The sequence below is a fragment of the Lepisosteus platostomus genome, chromosome 1, assembly GCF_059453375.1.
Source record: "Lepisosteus platostomus isolate fLepPlt1 chromosome 1, fLepPlt1.hap1, whole genome shotgun sequence".
Taxonomy (NCBI): Eukaryota; Metazoa; Chordata; class Actinopteri; order Semionotiformes; family Lepisosteidae; genus Lepisosteus; species Lepisosteus platostomus.
In genome coordinates this window covers 22,275,851-22,292,985 of record NC_142611.1, presented here as the reverse complement: position 1 = coordinate 22,292,985, position 17,135 = coordinate 22,275,851, and the positions used below count along the sequence as shown (strand labels likewise).

The window sequence follows — 17,135 nt, the reverse complement described above, 5'->3', positions numbered from 1 at the left end:
AAATAGAGAAGATAATAAATTACCAAACAGATCAATCAGTTATTAAAATAAAGAATCATAACCTCACTGTCACGCCCTCTGCAGCCAGAGGGCGCTCCTTCTCTGTCCTGTCCCTAGTTTCCGGTCTGCTGTCCTTCCTGTCCCTCTCTTTCCCTTGGGCTATATATTTCCGGGTCTTGCACTCTGTCCTCGCTCAGCATTGACGTTCGGATGTCCTGAGACCCGCCTAGCACCAGGGCGCCCCACGTCCGCTCCCTGAGGGCATTGGTTTCTATACGGCATTCCTGAACTCTTTGCACTATGAGCCCGGGCCTTTTTCCCGTCTCGCCGCTACGCATATGGGTCTTTTTCCGCTCTCCTGCTCCCCACGGTTAGTCCCTTTGGACGTCCGTGACACTCACTTGTAAACAATATTCTAGAATATAGCTGAATAGTTGGTTTAATTAGAGGTACTCAAGTTTTTTGTTCTCTGGCACAGCTTTGGTGAAAAGAGTAATTATTAAGGGCAGTGAATTAAACAAATATTTTTAAACAATGCCAATACACTACACGACACACAGTATAAACATACAACAAAGTATCTTTATAAACAAACAAAAAAAATAACAAACTCAGTGTCCAAGAGATCTATGACCTAACCACCCAGAAAAACCCCAGACTGTTACGAAGTATTCAAATTATTATATAATGCCTCCAAAAGCCATATTAAGATAAAGCTGTCTTCTAAACCAATAGAATTTGATCTATGGTTAAATCTCTCTCTCTGTAAACCCGGATGCTACAAAATGAATGGGAGCATATATCTCTATTCTAAAATTGCACAGCCTAATCAGGAGAGGCCATTTTGAACCAAGGGATTCTTTACAGAGGAAATCAGTTTCCTTAAAACAGAATGGCAAGCTCTCTTATCTCTCTGGATTATCAGGACAAGGAGCTCTCACCTTTTTATTTCTGTCCCTTGTCGTCCCTCCTGTCTCTTTCTCCTTTCTTTCTGCCTCTGTCTGCCTGTTTTCTGCCCTGTTCCTGGACTGTTGAATGACACTTAATTATTTACCCAGAACTTTATTAATTAAGATGAACTTTATAATAGCTTTGAGCACTGAATCATGGAACCCCACTGTTACGTCCCAGTGTGTGTTCTGTGTGTGTTTTTTCTGTTATGTCCACACTGCTGACCCTTGATTGTTCTCCCTTCCCCATTGGCCCACCATTACACCACACTTTCAGTATGACATCATCATCAATTAGCTCTCAGCCAATCAGAACACATCTTATTCAGCATATAACATGGAGGGTTTCAGCAAGGAGAGGCCTTCGTTTGACTTCGGTCCCGTTTGGTTTTGGTTATCGCTTCGCTTTTGGTTATTGCTTTGGCTTCGTTGTTTTGTTTTGTTTTGTTTTGTTTTGTTTTGTTTTGTTTTGTTTTGTTTTGTTTTGTTTTGTTTTGTTTTGTTTTGTTTTGTTTTGTTTTGTTTTTGTTTTGTGTGTATTTTCGTATAGCTTCGGCTTTGTTGTTTTATTGGTTTTCTGTTAGTTTTTTTGTACTTTCGTTTGTTTGTGTGTTTATCCTTGTTTTGCCATTACCTTGCCCTAACGTGTTGCATGTTCATCTTTTGTGTTCTTTTGTATCCTGTTCCTGTTGATTATTCTTGTTCTCCCTTATTTGTATTCCTGGTTCACTTGTGTTTTTGTGTGAACTTGTATATAAGGTTAGTTTAGGTTGTTAGGTACACTTTACACACTTAGTTTATTTTGTATTAGTACACTAGTTTAGTACAGGTGAGTGCCATTTGTCTTGTATGGTTTTGGGTAGTCAGTGGAGGTTAGTTAGGGTGTTGAAGATGCAGAAGACCATGTGTTTTGGGTTTTCTTTTGCAGTCAGGTTAGCTTTCCCTCACTTTCCTAGCCAGCTCCATTTTGTTTGTTATTTTCTTTTCTTTGGCACCACTCTAGTTCCTTACCCTTGTTATCATGCTTCCTAGTCTCTCACCAAAACCCAACTGCTTCCAAAAGAATTATCCTAAATGTTACACCCCGATACCCCTAGACACTTGGGGTCGTAACACCCACATTCACAATAAATATATCTCCTTACTTCCAGAGAACTGGAAATTTCTGCATTATCTAGGTGTTAACCAATTTATCTAGAATGTTAAAGACACTTCAATAATCACGATAGTTGTAACAATATTCCCTTACTCACCTCATCTTTTCTCTGAAGAACCCTCATCTCCACTTTTCCATAAAATCTTATAAAAAGGAAAGAGAACATTCTTCACCGTGTTCCAATTTCTTTTCTCTACTTAAGAACTATTGCACTCTCCTCTTTCTACATACTGTATAATGTACTTTCCTTAGTGCCTTTTCAAGTTTTGTATTTCTTCTATAAAATCCCATTAAAAGTCTTTTAGTTTATGTAATTGCAGCTTTCTCTCTAATCCCCTTATACTTCATCACTGTTTTGTTTACTTCATTTTATCCACTTCTTAAAAAAAACTTCACTTTCTGAAATTTTAGCCACTCCCACCTCAGAGTCTGTGACTCCTAGAAATCTTTCAGCACCTCCTAGTCCTTGTATTTTTCTCTGAAACATTTGCTCATTAATTCATCCACTGAAAGCTCAGTATTTAGGTAACGGGTTTATTCCATGCTGAAAAGAGAAGAAAAGAAACACAACCTTTCGGCTGCTAACCAATTGTTAACCAATGCAACACTATGCCACCCTAATTTAGTTGCAACCTTTATTAAATTAACCAAAAAAAGAAAAAAAAACTACCTAACATAAGCAACTAGAAAAAAAATCACAAATTTAAGTAAAAAAAAACACAACTAGCTATCCTCAATAATCTAAATCTGCTTTTATTCATAATCTCCTTCTACCCCTCAATCACACAGTCCTCTTGCAGTCTTGCTTTCTATAATTGTCACTTTACTTGGAACTGCAGTATGCACCACAGGAAACCTACATCAACTGCTGATTTTTCCTTATTGAAGGTGAAGGTGAATCCAACCAATGAGAACTCTTCATGTTAAAACTTTCAGAGGAAGAGATTTTGTTTTGAAGTAGGGAAGCAGCTCATCTGTCTATCTACTCATACAGGGGGGCTGAAGAAGTCTAGTGAGATGCTCAAAGAGGATATTGGGCTTTTGTTTTGTTTAGTTGTGAGTATTTGCCTCACATCGTAAATAAAATATAACTTTCTCCTAGCCTTACTGCTGCTTTGCATGTCTGTTTTACTGTATTTTGACCTGATTATCAATGATCCCATTAATTAAACCTTGGTGATGGAGGTGATGCAATAACTACCTCTGTTCCTAATTTATGTCAGTGATCTAAATTTTTCTGTTGTTTGTTAACTAGTGAAGTTTTCAAATGAATCCATTAGGAGAATTAGTGAACACTGTGGAAGCATCAAATGAAATTCAAAAATATTAAGACAAAATAAAAAACTTTGGTGCTTATTTTTGCACATGGTTTACATCTTCCACTCAATAAGGGATAGCAAAACAAGAAATACTGGAAATTGTTAGGTTATATAGTCAAATGTTTAAAATTCAAATCATGGAAATGTATTTTAAAATTGTATAATGTACTCATTAGGCCTTAATTAAAACACTGTATTGTATATACCTTTGGTAACCACATTAAAGAATTGCTATTGCTATTCTGAAATTAGTGGAGAGCTAACAGATACAATTAAGTGAATGTCCTACACTGACATGCTGAACTGACATGATGAGAAACATCTTTAGTCCTGAACAAACAAGATACAGGAAAATGGATTCAAAATCCTAAAAGGCATTATCAGAGTCAACACAAAGGACTTCATCAGAATGAATGCTGAATCACTTACCAGAGAACACAATCGGTAACAATGCAGATGTATATTTTAAAATAAGAATAAGAGGCACCTGTTTACCCAAAGGGATGTGAAGCAAGCTTCCCACCAGTCTGTTTTAAACCAATACATTCCTTCCTTCAAATGGTCCCCACAATCGTAGCCTTTCTTATGTTTTTTTTTATATTTGTATTAAATATGACCAAGATTTCCATCCAATAACAAAAGAATATATGTCTTTATCCGTCTATTCTCTGATAATCAGATAAGAATGTTGTCATAGATTTGCAGCTAGACATGTTGGGTAGTGTTTTTCCTGCTTTACAACAGTTAGTGTCCAAAGCACTAATGGTTTTTCTGAAGCACTTATGGTTTTGTGCAAGAAGTTTATTATTCCAATATCTGGTCTCTACAAGACTATAGTTTTTCATCACATCAAAAAACATTCACAAAGACTTGTGAAATTATTAAATTATGTTTTCACCTGACTTAATGACTACATGTTGGTCAAGACCATAATAAAGTTTAATTCTTTCAGATCACAACCCTATATTGTGTGAATTCCAATTTAATTTCTCACTGCACAGATCACTGTTAGGAATTCAGAATTTCCCAATTTAAAATTAAGCGACTAGAGTTCTTAGAAATTGATACAGGTTCAGCAAATGGCCTAGCTACAGTATTTTATGCCTAGCCGTGAAGGGCTTTATAAGGTACTTCTGTATCTCATGTAAAAAAATCAGTACTGAAATTAATTAATAATTTAGAAAAACAATGTCCATGGCTTGAATGCACAAAAAAAAAACGAAATATACTTACAGTATACAACTGAAGAAAAACTGCATGCAATTTAGGACTCAGCTTAAAAGGTCTTATAGAAAAGCTCGATTTAGCATGCATAGACATAGACAAAATCATTACTTTCAGGGCAGAAAGTTCAGCCCAATTACATACAGTACACTTAAATTAAAACAAACTGAATCTTACGCAGATACTGAAGCTTTCTGGTCTCTTTTTATGGGATTCATTTGTGATCTAAAGAGATTAGTGCAAACCTTTTCACCCTTTTTTGTCAATTTAGTATTGTAATTCTTTGTAAATTATCAGAGGCAGAGGCAGCACACTTAGGCAGAAGATCTCAATTGATAATCTTCAAACAGAATTGCTGTGTATCAGAAAAGGTAACACCCCTAAACTAGATAGAATTTGTTGTTGCCACTTTGAGCCATACTTGGGCTTCAAACAATAAGCACAGCCCAGAAATGTGTGTTTCACCAGGACATGAAGAGAGTCTTCATTTATCTGGACTTTGACTTTACAATTACAAAATACAAAATATCTTGTTTTCAGTCATCCTGTTGTAAATCTGCTGATGATATTAATCTTGATGCATGACTACATTTTGGCTCAGTTTCAGCTGATGAATGGATTTCTCTTCTCAGAAGAGATTCTTCTCAGTAAAATGCTGATACAGTGCCAAATTCATTAATTCTTCAATGAGCCATTCGGTCTGGAATCAGCAAAGTAACTGCAAACCATAATACTCCACTACAGCTGAGTCAATGTCCAGACATAAACCCCTTTGAAATATTATGGCATAACTGTTTTTATTGAATGAGTTATACATGCAAAGACATCCTCAAATGACATCACAGGCTTGAAGCAGTTCTGAAAGGATGAAAGGGCCAGAATGTCTAACAGCCAGTGCAAGAGACTGATCAGCACTTACAATAAGCATGTAGTTTAAGTCATTGACGCAGAATGACGTCCCACCAGATACTAAATCTAAGGATTCATATTTTTATTCACTTAAGGATGTATACTGTTGGATCATTTTTTTAACTAATTATCCCAAATATATTCCTTTACATTTAATTAAACTCTATACGTTTAATCAGCATAACTTCATTTTCATTAAGACTTTCTTGAAAATCTAATTGTTTAAGGTCTAAAATACATATATGGGCCAACCAAGGGGGTTAACTCAAAACTAACATGTACATGTTTTAGGAGTAGACAATGTTCAATATTCATGTTGACTGGAATGATTGGAAAAAAACATACCTCTGGATCCAGCTCTGCTACTGCTTGAAAATGAGTCAGAACTTCTGTTAAAGGAGAGTCACATTCAATTTTGGATTGCTGATTTAGACTGCAACAAAGAAAATGATAGCAAGTACTGACTGCCTTCTGGGGATACAGCAATGGTTGTCCTATTTTAAGGATATAGTGATGATAGAACTTCCTACTACCAGAAGAAATAAATCAAGGTAATACCACCTTGGAAGTGTGGAGGGGTGCTGAGACTAGAATAGATTGATAAACTTGTGTTCAGATTATTATCGGATCTGGGGAGGGATGAAGGCACCACTGGGAAGAGGACATTTGAACATTGGATTGGAAGATTTGATGCAATTGTAGTCTTGATGCAACTGTCTTGAAGCTGGAATTGCTTCCAAAACTAGCCCCGCTGTAGGAAACAGGGAGCCTCATGTACAGGAGAAACCAAATTGCTAGCCTCCTGGGAACGTGAACGGATAAATTTAAAGGGCAGACATGAGGTCACTGAGACTGCTGTGCAGAGCAATGCCTGGCTGAAGGCCCCTGAGAGTGCTGTGCAGAGTGAATCACTGTCTTAAAGCCAAACTTGCTGCCAAACACAGTTCCACCAGTTGGAAACAGGGAGCCTCGGATATAGATTAAACTGGATGGTGAGCCTAATAAGAAAGGAGTTAGGTGGATTTCAAGCTCTGGCTTCAGGCTGCAAAGAGTACTGTGCAGGGTGAAACACTGGCTTGAAGCTGCAGAGACTGCCAATCACAGTCCGCCAGAAACACAGGTCAAAAAGAGGGAGCCTCGAGTACAAGTGAAACCGAACGGCGAGCCTCTTGAAAGAGGAAACCAGATGAATCTGAAATGCTGGTCTGAGGCTGCAGAGACTGCTGTGCAGAGTGAGGGCTGGCTTGGTGCATTGTGCGACCCTGGACCTGAGGATAGTGCATCAGACAACATTGGAGCTCAAAACTGCTATTCAGAGTGAAGAGCTGGTTTAAAGCCAAAACTGCTGAGCAGAGTGAAGTACAGTATAGAAGCTGAAATTGCTGCCAAAAAAAGTCCGCCAATTAGAAACAGGGAGCATAGGGTACAGGTGAAACTGAATAGAGAGCTTCCTGAAAAAAGAAAAAAAGGGAGCCTCAGGTACGGGAGACCCCGAAAATCAAAGAGGAAACCAACAGGTTTGGAGGGCAGGCTAGGCAGCAACCTCTGTGCACATATCTCAGCAGAGATATCATGCGGAGAGTGGAAGCAGTAGTTCCAGTGAAAACCCAGGGTGAAGTGAAAAATGACAAAGACCCCGTCCAAAGCAACGTCTCGGCTTTAAGTAGAAAACTGGGAATTGAAGAATAAGTATGGAATTTCTAATTGACACAGATCATGAAGAGGAGATGCAGTCAGAGCAGCTAACCCGGGGAAAAATTGAGCCTTCATGAGAATGTGACAGTTTTACAGGGCAACCACTAGTTGAAGGATATAGTTTTGCTGTTTGATTGTATCTGAAATGCCTTTGTAAAATATATTTTCCAACTATATATTGTTTCAAGCAACATTTTTTCACTGTTGCAACAAGGTTGTCTGTTTTCCAGAAATTATTTGTTACATATTACTCACAGGAGCAACAGTGTGAGCAATCTTTGGCAAATGTATAGAATCTGGCAACCACTCTCAATAATTTCCATTAAATTATATATCATGATTATGTACCTAGTATTATAAAAGCCATTTACTGTAGATCATTCTTTAACTTTATGTTAGTCAATCAGCAGTCCACAGTAACTACCCCATTTCAGTCATTCTGTCATATTCAAATGATGAAATGAGAAGATAAATATAAAGTGATAACATACTTTTTAATGCTGCATTAGTGAAGCTGGGCTGGATGGACAGATGCTAGAAAACATGCATTGAGCGGCATGTTCAGCCAGGCTGTACAGTATATACAGTATGTGTAGGGAAGCAGAATTTGACATCCTCTGGAACTTCTGTTTAAACAAACACCAATTCTCATTTGACTTTCTGTAGAAATTGCCTTATTTTTTATTACATATCTGTTGACAGACGGACTTATCTTGAAATGTTTGTCTTATCCTATGGGAATATTGTGCAATGCTCCAGTCAAATAGTAAATTATAGCATACTAGAATTCCACATTTTCTTGTTCCTTTAATTTTTGTAGATTTCTCTCTCACCAGTGTTAAACTTAACAATTTATTTTATGTGTTTTGGTAACTTTATCTTTAAAATCAAAATCAGTTTTGTCTCATGATAAATTTCATGTTTTTTAAAACAAACCACAAGTAAAAAGTTGTAGTGACAGTGCACCAGTCACCAGGATATTGTTGTTCTTGTTCATTCAAATAAATAGTTTTTAATACAATCTGTAGGTCCTATTTACATTTTATTTTAACAAATTGTTTTGCTCCAATAAATTCATGATCAAGGTAGTTTCTGAATTGTATAATTAATCACTGCTCCAAATGATTAATTGTACACTCACCTGTTCACTGCAGAGATTCAAGTACCTTAAGGGAAACTCAAATAACAACAATTAAATTACAGTTTAGGAACCCTTTCGTGAAGGTCACACCTTCAAAGAAAATTTGGGATGTGATTGTAAGCAAGTAATAGAACCTCAGACCATCATTCTACCACCTTCATGGCTTGTAATGAATTTTAAATACATTTGACAATCTTTCTCCAGCATTTTATAGCTTAAATCCTAAATCTGGAACATTTTTTTTAATTTCTTCATATCATTTTTGTTCTATATATTAACTACTCTTTCTGATGCCTTCATTATCACAGTAATGATTTTTGAGTGCCATATTTTTTATTATTTGCATTCACTTTGTCCTTTGATAATTTGTGAACTGTGATGAAAAATTAAAAACCAAAACTTCCAGTATTAAGTCTGACCATTTTTTTTTATTTAGCTCTTGCTTGTTGTTTTCATTCCATTGTATAATACTGAACAGTTATTGCAATCACATTGAAAATCTTTCCATATTGCAAATGTTAATTTTAGCTACATGTTTGTATCTACTTAATTGAATTGGTGATTTTAATTTACTTAGAAATTGGAACAGTAAACTCAGAGTACTTTATGCCAACTAGGAATCAATCAGGCAGAACAAACAGTGAGTTACACACACTTATTCAAAGAATCCAGTGTACAATTTTAGTAATACAATAATTAAAATATGCCCAATAGATAAAACATAAACAGGTATTAATAAACTTCACTATTAATGTGGTGACAGTTACATCTCAGCATTATTCTTTAGAAGCTTACTCAAAGGAGTTCCAGGATTCATTCTCAGCTCAAAACAGGAAAATTATTTTTATTTTTATGGAACAAGTAAAGACTTATTCCATGTTGAAAATATAGAATAAGAAAAGACACCCAAAGAAGGGTGTCTTTTTTCTTTTTGGCAGGGAATATACCTATATTTGTTCCTTTGCAGCCTATGCATGCTGATGTAGATACCTACTCGAACGTACTAGAATTATTATTATTATAACTTTAATTTTAATTTTTACCATTAATATTTATGATTTTGCCATATTCGTTTAATTATTCCTAAGTTAACAGTGTTTTGCACTGTTACACATACAAAAAAATCCCTTAAAAATATTATATGTGCTCTTAAAGAAAATTAGACCTCCCAGTTTATGTTTCACAGTGTTTTTATGCACTGAAAAACATTTGGAAGCTTACTATACTCTGACATTATTAAGTCTAAAAATAAATATATATATATATCTCTATCCAACATCTATTTACAACACAAAAAATCTTCCTTGTGTAAATACTGGGTATTTTACATATATTTTTATTTTACAATATTCTGTTCTGTTGATTATATTTTTGCAGAATGTAGGTTTGAAAACAATTTCAATTACCTTCTTCTTTTCCGTTTAAGATGGCTACACCACAGACGATATTGAATTTTACTGGAAGGGTGATGGAAACTCAGTCACTGGAGTCAACAACATTGAGCTACCTCAGTTCTCAATCATGGATTATAGAACAGTGTCCAAAAAAGTTGTGTTTACAACAGGTAAGTATCTTAAAGAATGTACAGAACATTTTAAAATCTTTTGTATCTTAAAATTAAAAATATATGGCACAGACTTTCAGTAAATGACATTAGTTTGGTAATGAAACTTCCTTTTATAGTTTATATTAAACTCATGCTTTGTAAGGATATTGTTATTGAAGAAGTGTGCAGGAGTTCAGACATTGTAATCATAGGAAATCAAATAAGAAATGCACCATGTGATAAGATTTTGCATTTATCAAATTCTGCCTAATGAAATATTGCTCATATGTTATTTTTACAATGCCTTTTACAATTACATGAAGATTTCACATAAAAAAGTGTTCTGAGTTTTGTCCACATCTAATGCTGTTTTCCCATCCCTTTCAATTTATTTATGTATTCAATTACCACAATTTTTATCTTTTATCAAACTTTTATCATTTTTTTCTTCAGATTGTCTCACAAGTCTAAGACTAAGCATTACATATTGATTTCATTAATATAAATTATTTTGTGACAGATGGCAATAAGATTTTTTTTTAAATGAGAGAACATTATAAAAAGTAGGCAACAAATAAAGCCTGCATAGTTTTTCTCTCAACTCAAAAAGAAGATTTTATATGTAACTGGCCATGTTTGCTTGCAGACTTTATATGGCCCTTGTTAGTGAGCATAGAGTTTGCATTTCAGTGTAGGCATGAGGAACATTACCAGATCTTCAGGTTTAAAGGTTTGTACTCATTATCCATCAGTGCATTGTTTTCACTCCTGTGCTCTTATAAGATGCTCATCTACAAGATATTTTAGGTGAAACTGGTGTTCTTAAAAGGTATTTACAAAAATTAAATATGTTCTGATAATTAAGTTTTTGAGTCTTTCATACGTGTCTGGCTACATCTAGGATCCCTCTGGGTTTCCTTCCATACAACAGCTGAAACTATGAAAATCCCATCAAGGCTTGTGGTACTTCTATAACAGTGTACGCATACAAGGGAAAAGTTGATCCCAGTCCTTTTGCTCATTCTGAGCAACCTTCCTCAACATTTACTTTAGGGTTTGATTAAACTATTCCACTAAGCCATCTGTTCGGGGATGGTACACTGATTTTCTCTAAAGCTTGATGTTAAGAAGGCTGGCAACTGCCTTCATAAAACATGAGGTGAAGGTGGTACCCTGGTCTGTGAGGATCTCCTAGGGTAGCCTGACCTTGGTGAAAAAATTCACTAGTAGTCTGGCTATGACACTCCTAACTGCTCGGTGGAGAATATTGCATCCAGATAACTTGTTGCATGACCACCGGGATATATTCATGCCCTCATGATGTTCTAGGCAGGGGTCCAATGATATCTGTGACTATATGTAAAATCAGTTATTCTATAATAGGTAAGGGTTGTAGTAGGAGAATTCAGTTTTAAGGAGAATTCAGACAAAAGTGCCCGATGTCTGTGTAAACTCCTGGTCAGAAGATCCTTTGTAGTATGCTGTTCTGGGTTTTGTCAATCCTCAACTGACCTGTAAGTTAGCGAAGTAAGTAGGAATGTGTGAGCTTTAAAATATTTTGCCAATACTTAGAGGGTACAAGACGTCTTTCCCAGTTCTAACCATCTAGGTGGTACAGAAGGTCATTTTTCATAAGAAAAGATCGGGCTTGATTATTAAGCCCCTCAACCAGGTTCAAATTAATTTCAACAACCAGTGCACAGTCGTGAGCCAGGGTGGGATCTTCATCTTGGTCTTGGTGGGAATGATTAGTGACAAGTCCCATATTCCAGGTGCCAAGGGGATCGTAGGTCAGTCTTGAGTCTCCAGAGTTTTAGACTTGGAAGAGAGAGAGCTTTCAGGATTATTATCCTTCTGCATGGAAAAACCTTTTAGCGCCCTCTTTCCTAGTGCACACATTTTAATCTGCCTGTTTTCAGAGGAGATACCTTTATGGTCCCAGGGTCTCTTGCTCAGAATATCATGTGGGTGGGGAAAGTTTGTTCCTAAAACCAGATTATGTTGTAAGATAGAGACAACTGCAGCCTGGATCACGAAAATGTGCCCATGGAGCCACAGGTTTAGGCTCCATGGGTGCCTTCTGGTCTCCATGTACACAAGTGATAGAAATCGTGGTTTGGAGTTATTTGTGTAGTCTTCACTACAGAGGAAGATACCAGGCACATCACACTTCCTGAATCGATTAGTGCTTTAATTGATTTGCTGTTTAGTAGTACCGTTTTTGTAAATGAGGTGTTTTGTAGCCCTTTGGATTTGGTCTGACCATTTGAGTCTTTGGCCTGATGGACCACATTGCTATCCATTTTCTCTAGCCCTATGATAGGGCCATGGTGTTCCTCCTGATTGCTCTGCAGGGAAAGGTGATGGAAAATTTTAATATGGTACTTCAGCCCTAGATCACTTAAAATTAAATGATCATTGATTTCAGAAAACTGCAAAACAAACATGCCCCTATCCACATCAACGGGACTGAAGTGGAAAGGGTCAGTAACTTCAAATTCCTTGGTGTCCATATCACCGAGGACCTCACATGGTATGTTTGTCTCATACAGCTGTCAGATACCTGAGGATTAAGTGTGCCCTCATGTGACGGTTAGCAGATATTGTGGATGAGAAAGGGTTCAACGTGTCAAAATTTATTTAATTACACATATATTCCAGTAAGCCTGGAAATGTATCTGGTTATGTATCTGGTTACTTTTTTTGTAGTTAAAGAACAGCAATATATGTTTTGTTTCGCAAAAATTTGCACAACTTTCTAAATGAGGTTGTACAAATGAATTGTACAATTTACGAATAACATAAATTATTTAAATACTATCTCTTTCACTATCCTAACATATTTGTTTTTGCTTTTTAAGCTCTTTTTCACAATACCTCAGTGTCAATATATTGTAAACAACAACATTTTAGTTTTTCAGATAGCTTCTTAAAGCTCTGTGTTTATCATCTTATATCTATATTTTTGCTACCAAAATGTAAAACTCTGCACTTCATGTTTTTCTTTGTCTTTATTTTTTTTCAATCCCCTTTTTCTGCTGTGAACTTTTCTGTGATTTTGACTTGTTTACTAACTATACCAGAATCTAGATTGTTTACATACTGTATGTGTTAGGAAAAGCTGTGCTCCTAATGGACATGTGATATAATGGAGATATTCCATTATCTGCTTCACTTCAATTTGAGCATTCATCCTTTATCTGTCCTTCGTTTTTTCTCCATTAAATAGTTCTCTAATTGCTAAGTGCTCTGTTTATATCCATTGCTAGTGTTGCTTGTTACATTAACAAGTTAATCAAAGCTTAGCTTTTTTTTTGTCTGAATCCATTATGACTACATCCTAGAATCCGAATGCCATAATGTTGATATTCTAGTATAGTTATGCATATTGTGGATATAATGTTCAATCTTTCTCATCATTTTTATGGATGAGTGCTGCATTTAACAATCTTCTAGCAATCTTCATGCAAATGGTGATTAACTCTGCAATAAGTGACTGCTGCAGGAGTTTTGATAACAGTATTTGAATAACATCACTTTCTTCCTAAGAATAACATCTGTTTACAGAAATTTGATTATCTTCACTTCTTACACTTCTGCATCTTCTATGCTAATATTAGACATATGGCTTTGTCCAGTTTCAGACTTGGCAAGCAATTGTTAATTGCTTACTGGCAAAGAACTGAGTAAGATATTAATTTAATATACTAGACATCTGCCTTTCATCATCAAAGGTTTTCCATTATCATCTCAGAGACAGTAACTGAGACAGTTATAGTCATGTTAACTGAGTATAATAGTTTTGTAAATAGCTCTTTAAAGGTTTTCCATGGAAGAACTGTTAGGGATTCAGTAAGAGAAACCGAAACCAGTGAATGAACCCACTTGCAGGAGCTGATAAAGCCTAGCCGTGATCCAAAGAAAGCCGTAGTCGAAGAAACGAGCCGAGAGTCCAGGGGAAGCCAGAGATCCAAACAGGGAACGAGTTACCGAAGTCAAACCTTGATCCGAAACCGTAGACAATAGAGCAATCCGAGAGTCCAGGGGAAGCCAGAGATCCAAATAAGGAATGAGTTACCGAAGCCAAAGTGTGATCCGAAACCGTAGACAATAGAGCAATCCGAGAGTCCAGGGGAAGCCAGAGATCCAAAACAGAGCGTGAGTACCGAAGCCATCGTCAAAGGGGGAAAAACCGTAATCCAAAAACCAAGAATAACACAAAGCAGAAGAAGGAGTAGCGCAACTAGGAAGTTCGAAAGGAAAACCAATACTGAGCAATGAGGTAGGAAAAGACAGGTGTTTAGTACAGGATGAGAGGGGGGTGTGGTGGTGAATAAGAAAACTGATAGGTAGACTGATGAAGTAAGGCTACGCCTTCTTCTGCCTCTTCCGTTGCCGGGAGGCAGGGATCGTAACAAGAACAATTTTGCATCAGAAAACTTTAAAGGTCACTTGTAAAGTTTTGTCCTCTTAATACATTTTAGGTGTTTTTGCAAAAACAGCTTATTGCTATGACCAGAGTGCATCACAGTCTCCATTGAAATAACAACAGAAATTTATATAGCCAAAAAAAATGTACATATGCAACAAAAAATATAAAAAATAAAAAAGATTATAATAACAATGTTCTTAGCTTTCTATTTTTTAGATGTAAGAAAGCAAAAGCAGGTTACATATTATACATCGTGTTGTATCGCCTGCAACATTCTACATAACATATTTAGTAAACTCTTACAAAAGAAAAATAAAATGAAAAGCTAAATGGGACAAAAATATTTGTCAGAGTGCATCAATTTATCAGTACACTTTGCAAGATTTTTCAACTGTAATTAGCTTACACTGCAAATGTCCTTGCAATCAAATTTTAAAAGACATTTTCTTTTGTGAGAGTTGCCTGTCATGATGAATCTCAGCAGAGACAAAAGCAGAAAGCGAAACAGAATACATAACAAGATTCATACAGTCTGCTGGTTCCAGAGACCTGTCCTAAGGGATCCTCCCCATTGTACAAATACATTTCTTCCACTTCAAATTTCTACACTTGATCCACAGATCTATACAAAAAGGAAACACTAATTAACAGTGGAGGCTCTAGCATTTGGCTTCATTTAATTTGAATGTGTAAGACTGTCTAGTTTGGTTCCAGTATGACACAAAACCTTTTTTAATGCCCAAATGCTGTACAGATAAATAACTGTAGATATACAGTAACATACAGTAAAGGTCGTTTGAATTTTCTACAGTATGTGTTTGACTTTTAACCTCCTCAAGTTACATTTTGAAGGACCCTAAAGGATTTGAATTCACAACATGGTTAGATGTTATTTTTTCCAAACACGCCTTCTATTTTTGTGAAGTGTGTCTTCTTTTTGCCTTATATCCTTTTTTTAGTTTGAAGTAGGTGTTTAGATTGTGGCAATAGCCAAATCTTTATGGCACAATACGTGTGCTGTCAGCTGTTAAAGATAATTTAATATATAATCTTTTAAAAAAGCTTAGTCCTGATTTGCATCATCTTCCCTATAAATTATAATTATGAGTCATACCATCAGCTGTGACAAATCTTAATTTTGAAACATCCCTTTTAAGATTTTGTATATCCCTTTGAAATTGGGTCATTCTTTGTTCACAAGTGGCCTTCAATGTTTTTGAGAAGATTGTATGCTATGGAATGAATGCTTGGATTTGATATGTTGTATTCTTTGTAGGTTTCAGGACAAAGTAAACTGTTATTACTTTAAACAAATAATACTTTTTTAGCACTTCCACGTGATTTGGATTGACATTGACCAATTTTGGTATTACCGCCATCTACTATAAAACGAAGAAGGTAAATACTTGGGTTTATTCAAAGACTTAATAATAATTGAATACTTTTTTTTTTCATTTTTAATGGCTTCTGCTGCTTTTAAAAATATGAATGTTTTTTATTAACCATCTTTGAAAACAAGAAAAATATTGTAAACAGGATAACTTTTGCTTCAAAAGGTTGAAAACAAAACCTGATTAGATATACTTTGCAAAATTATTCAGAACATTCCTATTGTGCCCCATTTACTGAAATGATGTACACACATTTTAATCTTAGTATTTTATTCAAAACCTGAATGCTCACATTAAAACATCTAAGAATAAGATGTTGTAAATGGTAACTGTAAATGCCATCATATACTAAAGAGTAAAAAAACTGAAATATGTTGATTGCATAAGTATTCAATCCTGTGAACTGAATATGGTGGTAACTCCCTTGGCAGTTGAACGTCTCTTTGAAAGTCTCTACCAACTTTGCATGTTTTTTTTTGCTACATTTTTCCCCATTGTGCTTGGCACATTTGCTCAAGCTGTCTCAGGTTGCTTCTGGATTGCTTATTATGGACAGCAGTTTTCACCTTCTTCACATGTTCTCAGTAATATACAGATGCAGCCATTAAAAATGGGTGGGGTATTTCGCGGCATACCCCGGTGGGCGTGTCGCGGTATCACGCAGTATCACGCAGTTTCACGCGGTTAATCGCGTCGTTTGACGTCATGCCGGAAAGTATCCGGCATCACCTTGTAAAACCGCCAGGGGGAGCTTAACCTCTCATGTACAGCATTTGAGCTTTTAAATTTGAACTGTGTATTACAGCATGTTAATCATCAGTCATTAAAATGTTGGTATATTTTATGAAAGCAAGATTGCTCAGTTGGACAAAAGTACACAAACTACCTTTATCAGAAATAATTATGCATCAAAGCCTTTACCGAAGATATTACTAATAGTATTAATCATGAATGACTTTGGACAAGCTGTATACTCAAAGTATAATTTCTTTAGCACATTTGTACAAGCACTTGGAATCTGTCCAAGCCCTACTTTGTCAGGCATTTTGTTTTACTTCAACGGGCATAAAAACTCCCTTGCTTTTAACAGGGCGTTTCATAATTTCTAACTACGAAAATGATTTAAAATGCGACACTTATCATTCAACTAGAGCTCAAAATATCACAAGGATCCTCAAGAGCACAGCAAAGACTGTATTAAAAGATACTTGTATGAGATACATGAGAATAAAGGCTTTTTTATCAACGCTTTCTTTTCCGTATACCAGATATTATGGAACCACTTCAGAAGGGTGTCAGCCAGTCAGATTCCAGGAATCGGTACTTTAAAGGAAAAATACACAAAATTCAATTTCTCCCTAAACATTTTAAG

General features: G+C 35.9%; 1 protein-coding gene across 1 annotated transcript in view; it reads left to right on the top strand.

Moving 5' to 3' along the window:
• The window catches only part of gabrb1 (gamma-aminobutyric acid type A receptor subunit beta1), a 445,034-nt gene that overhangs the window by 364,162 nt on the left and 63,737 nt on the right, over positions 1 to 17,135 (top strand). Inside the window, exon 6 of the mRNA XM_088627363.1 lies at positions 9,821 to 9,958. Within this exon, the coding sequence (XP_088483489.1) occupies positions 9,821 to 9,958 (138 nt within the window). The remainder of the gene's footprint in view (positions 1 to 9,820; positions 9,959 to 17,135) is intronic.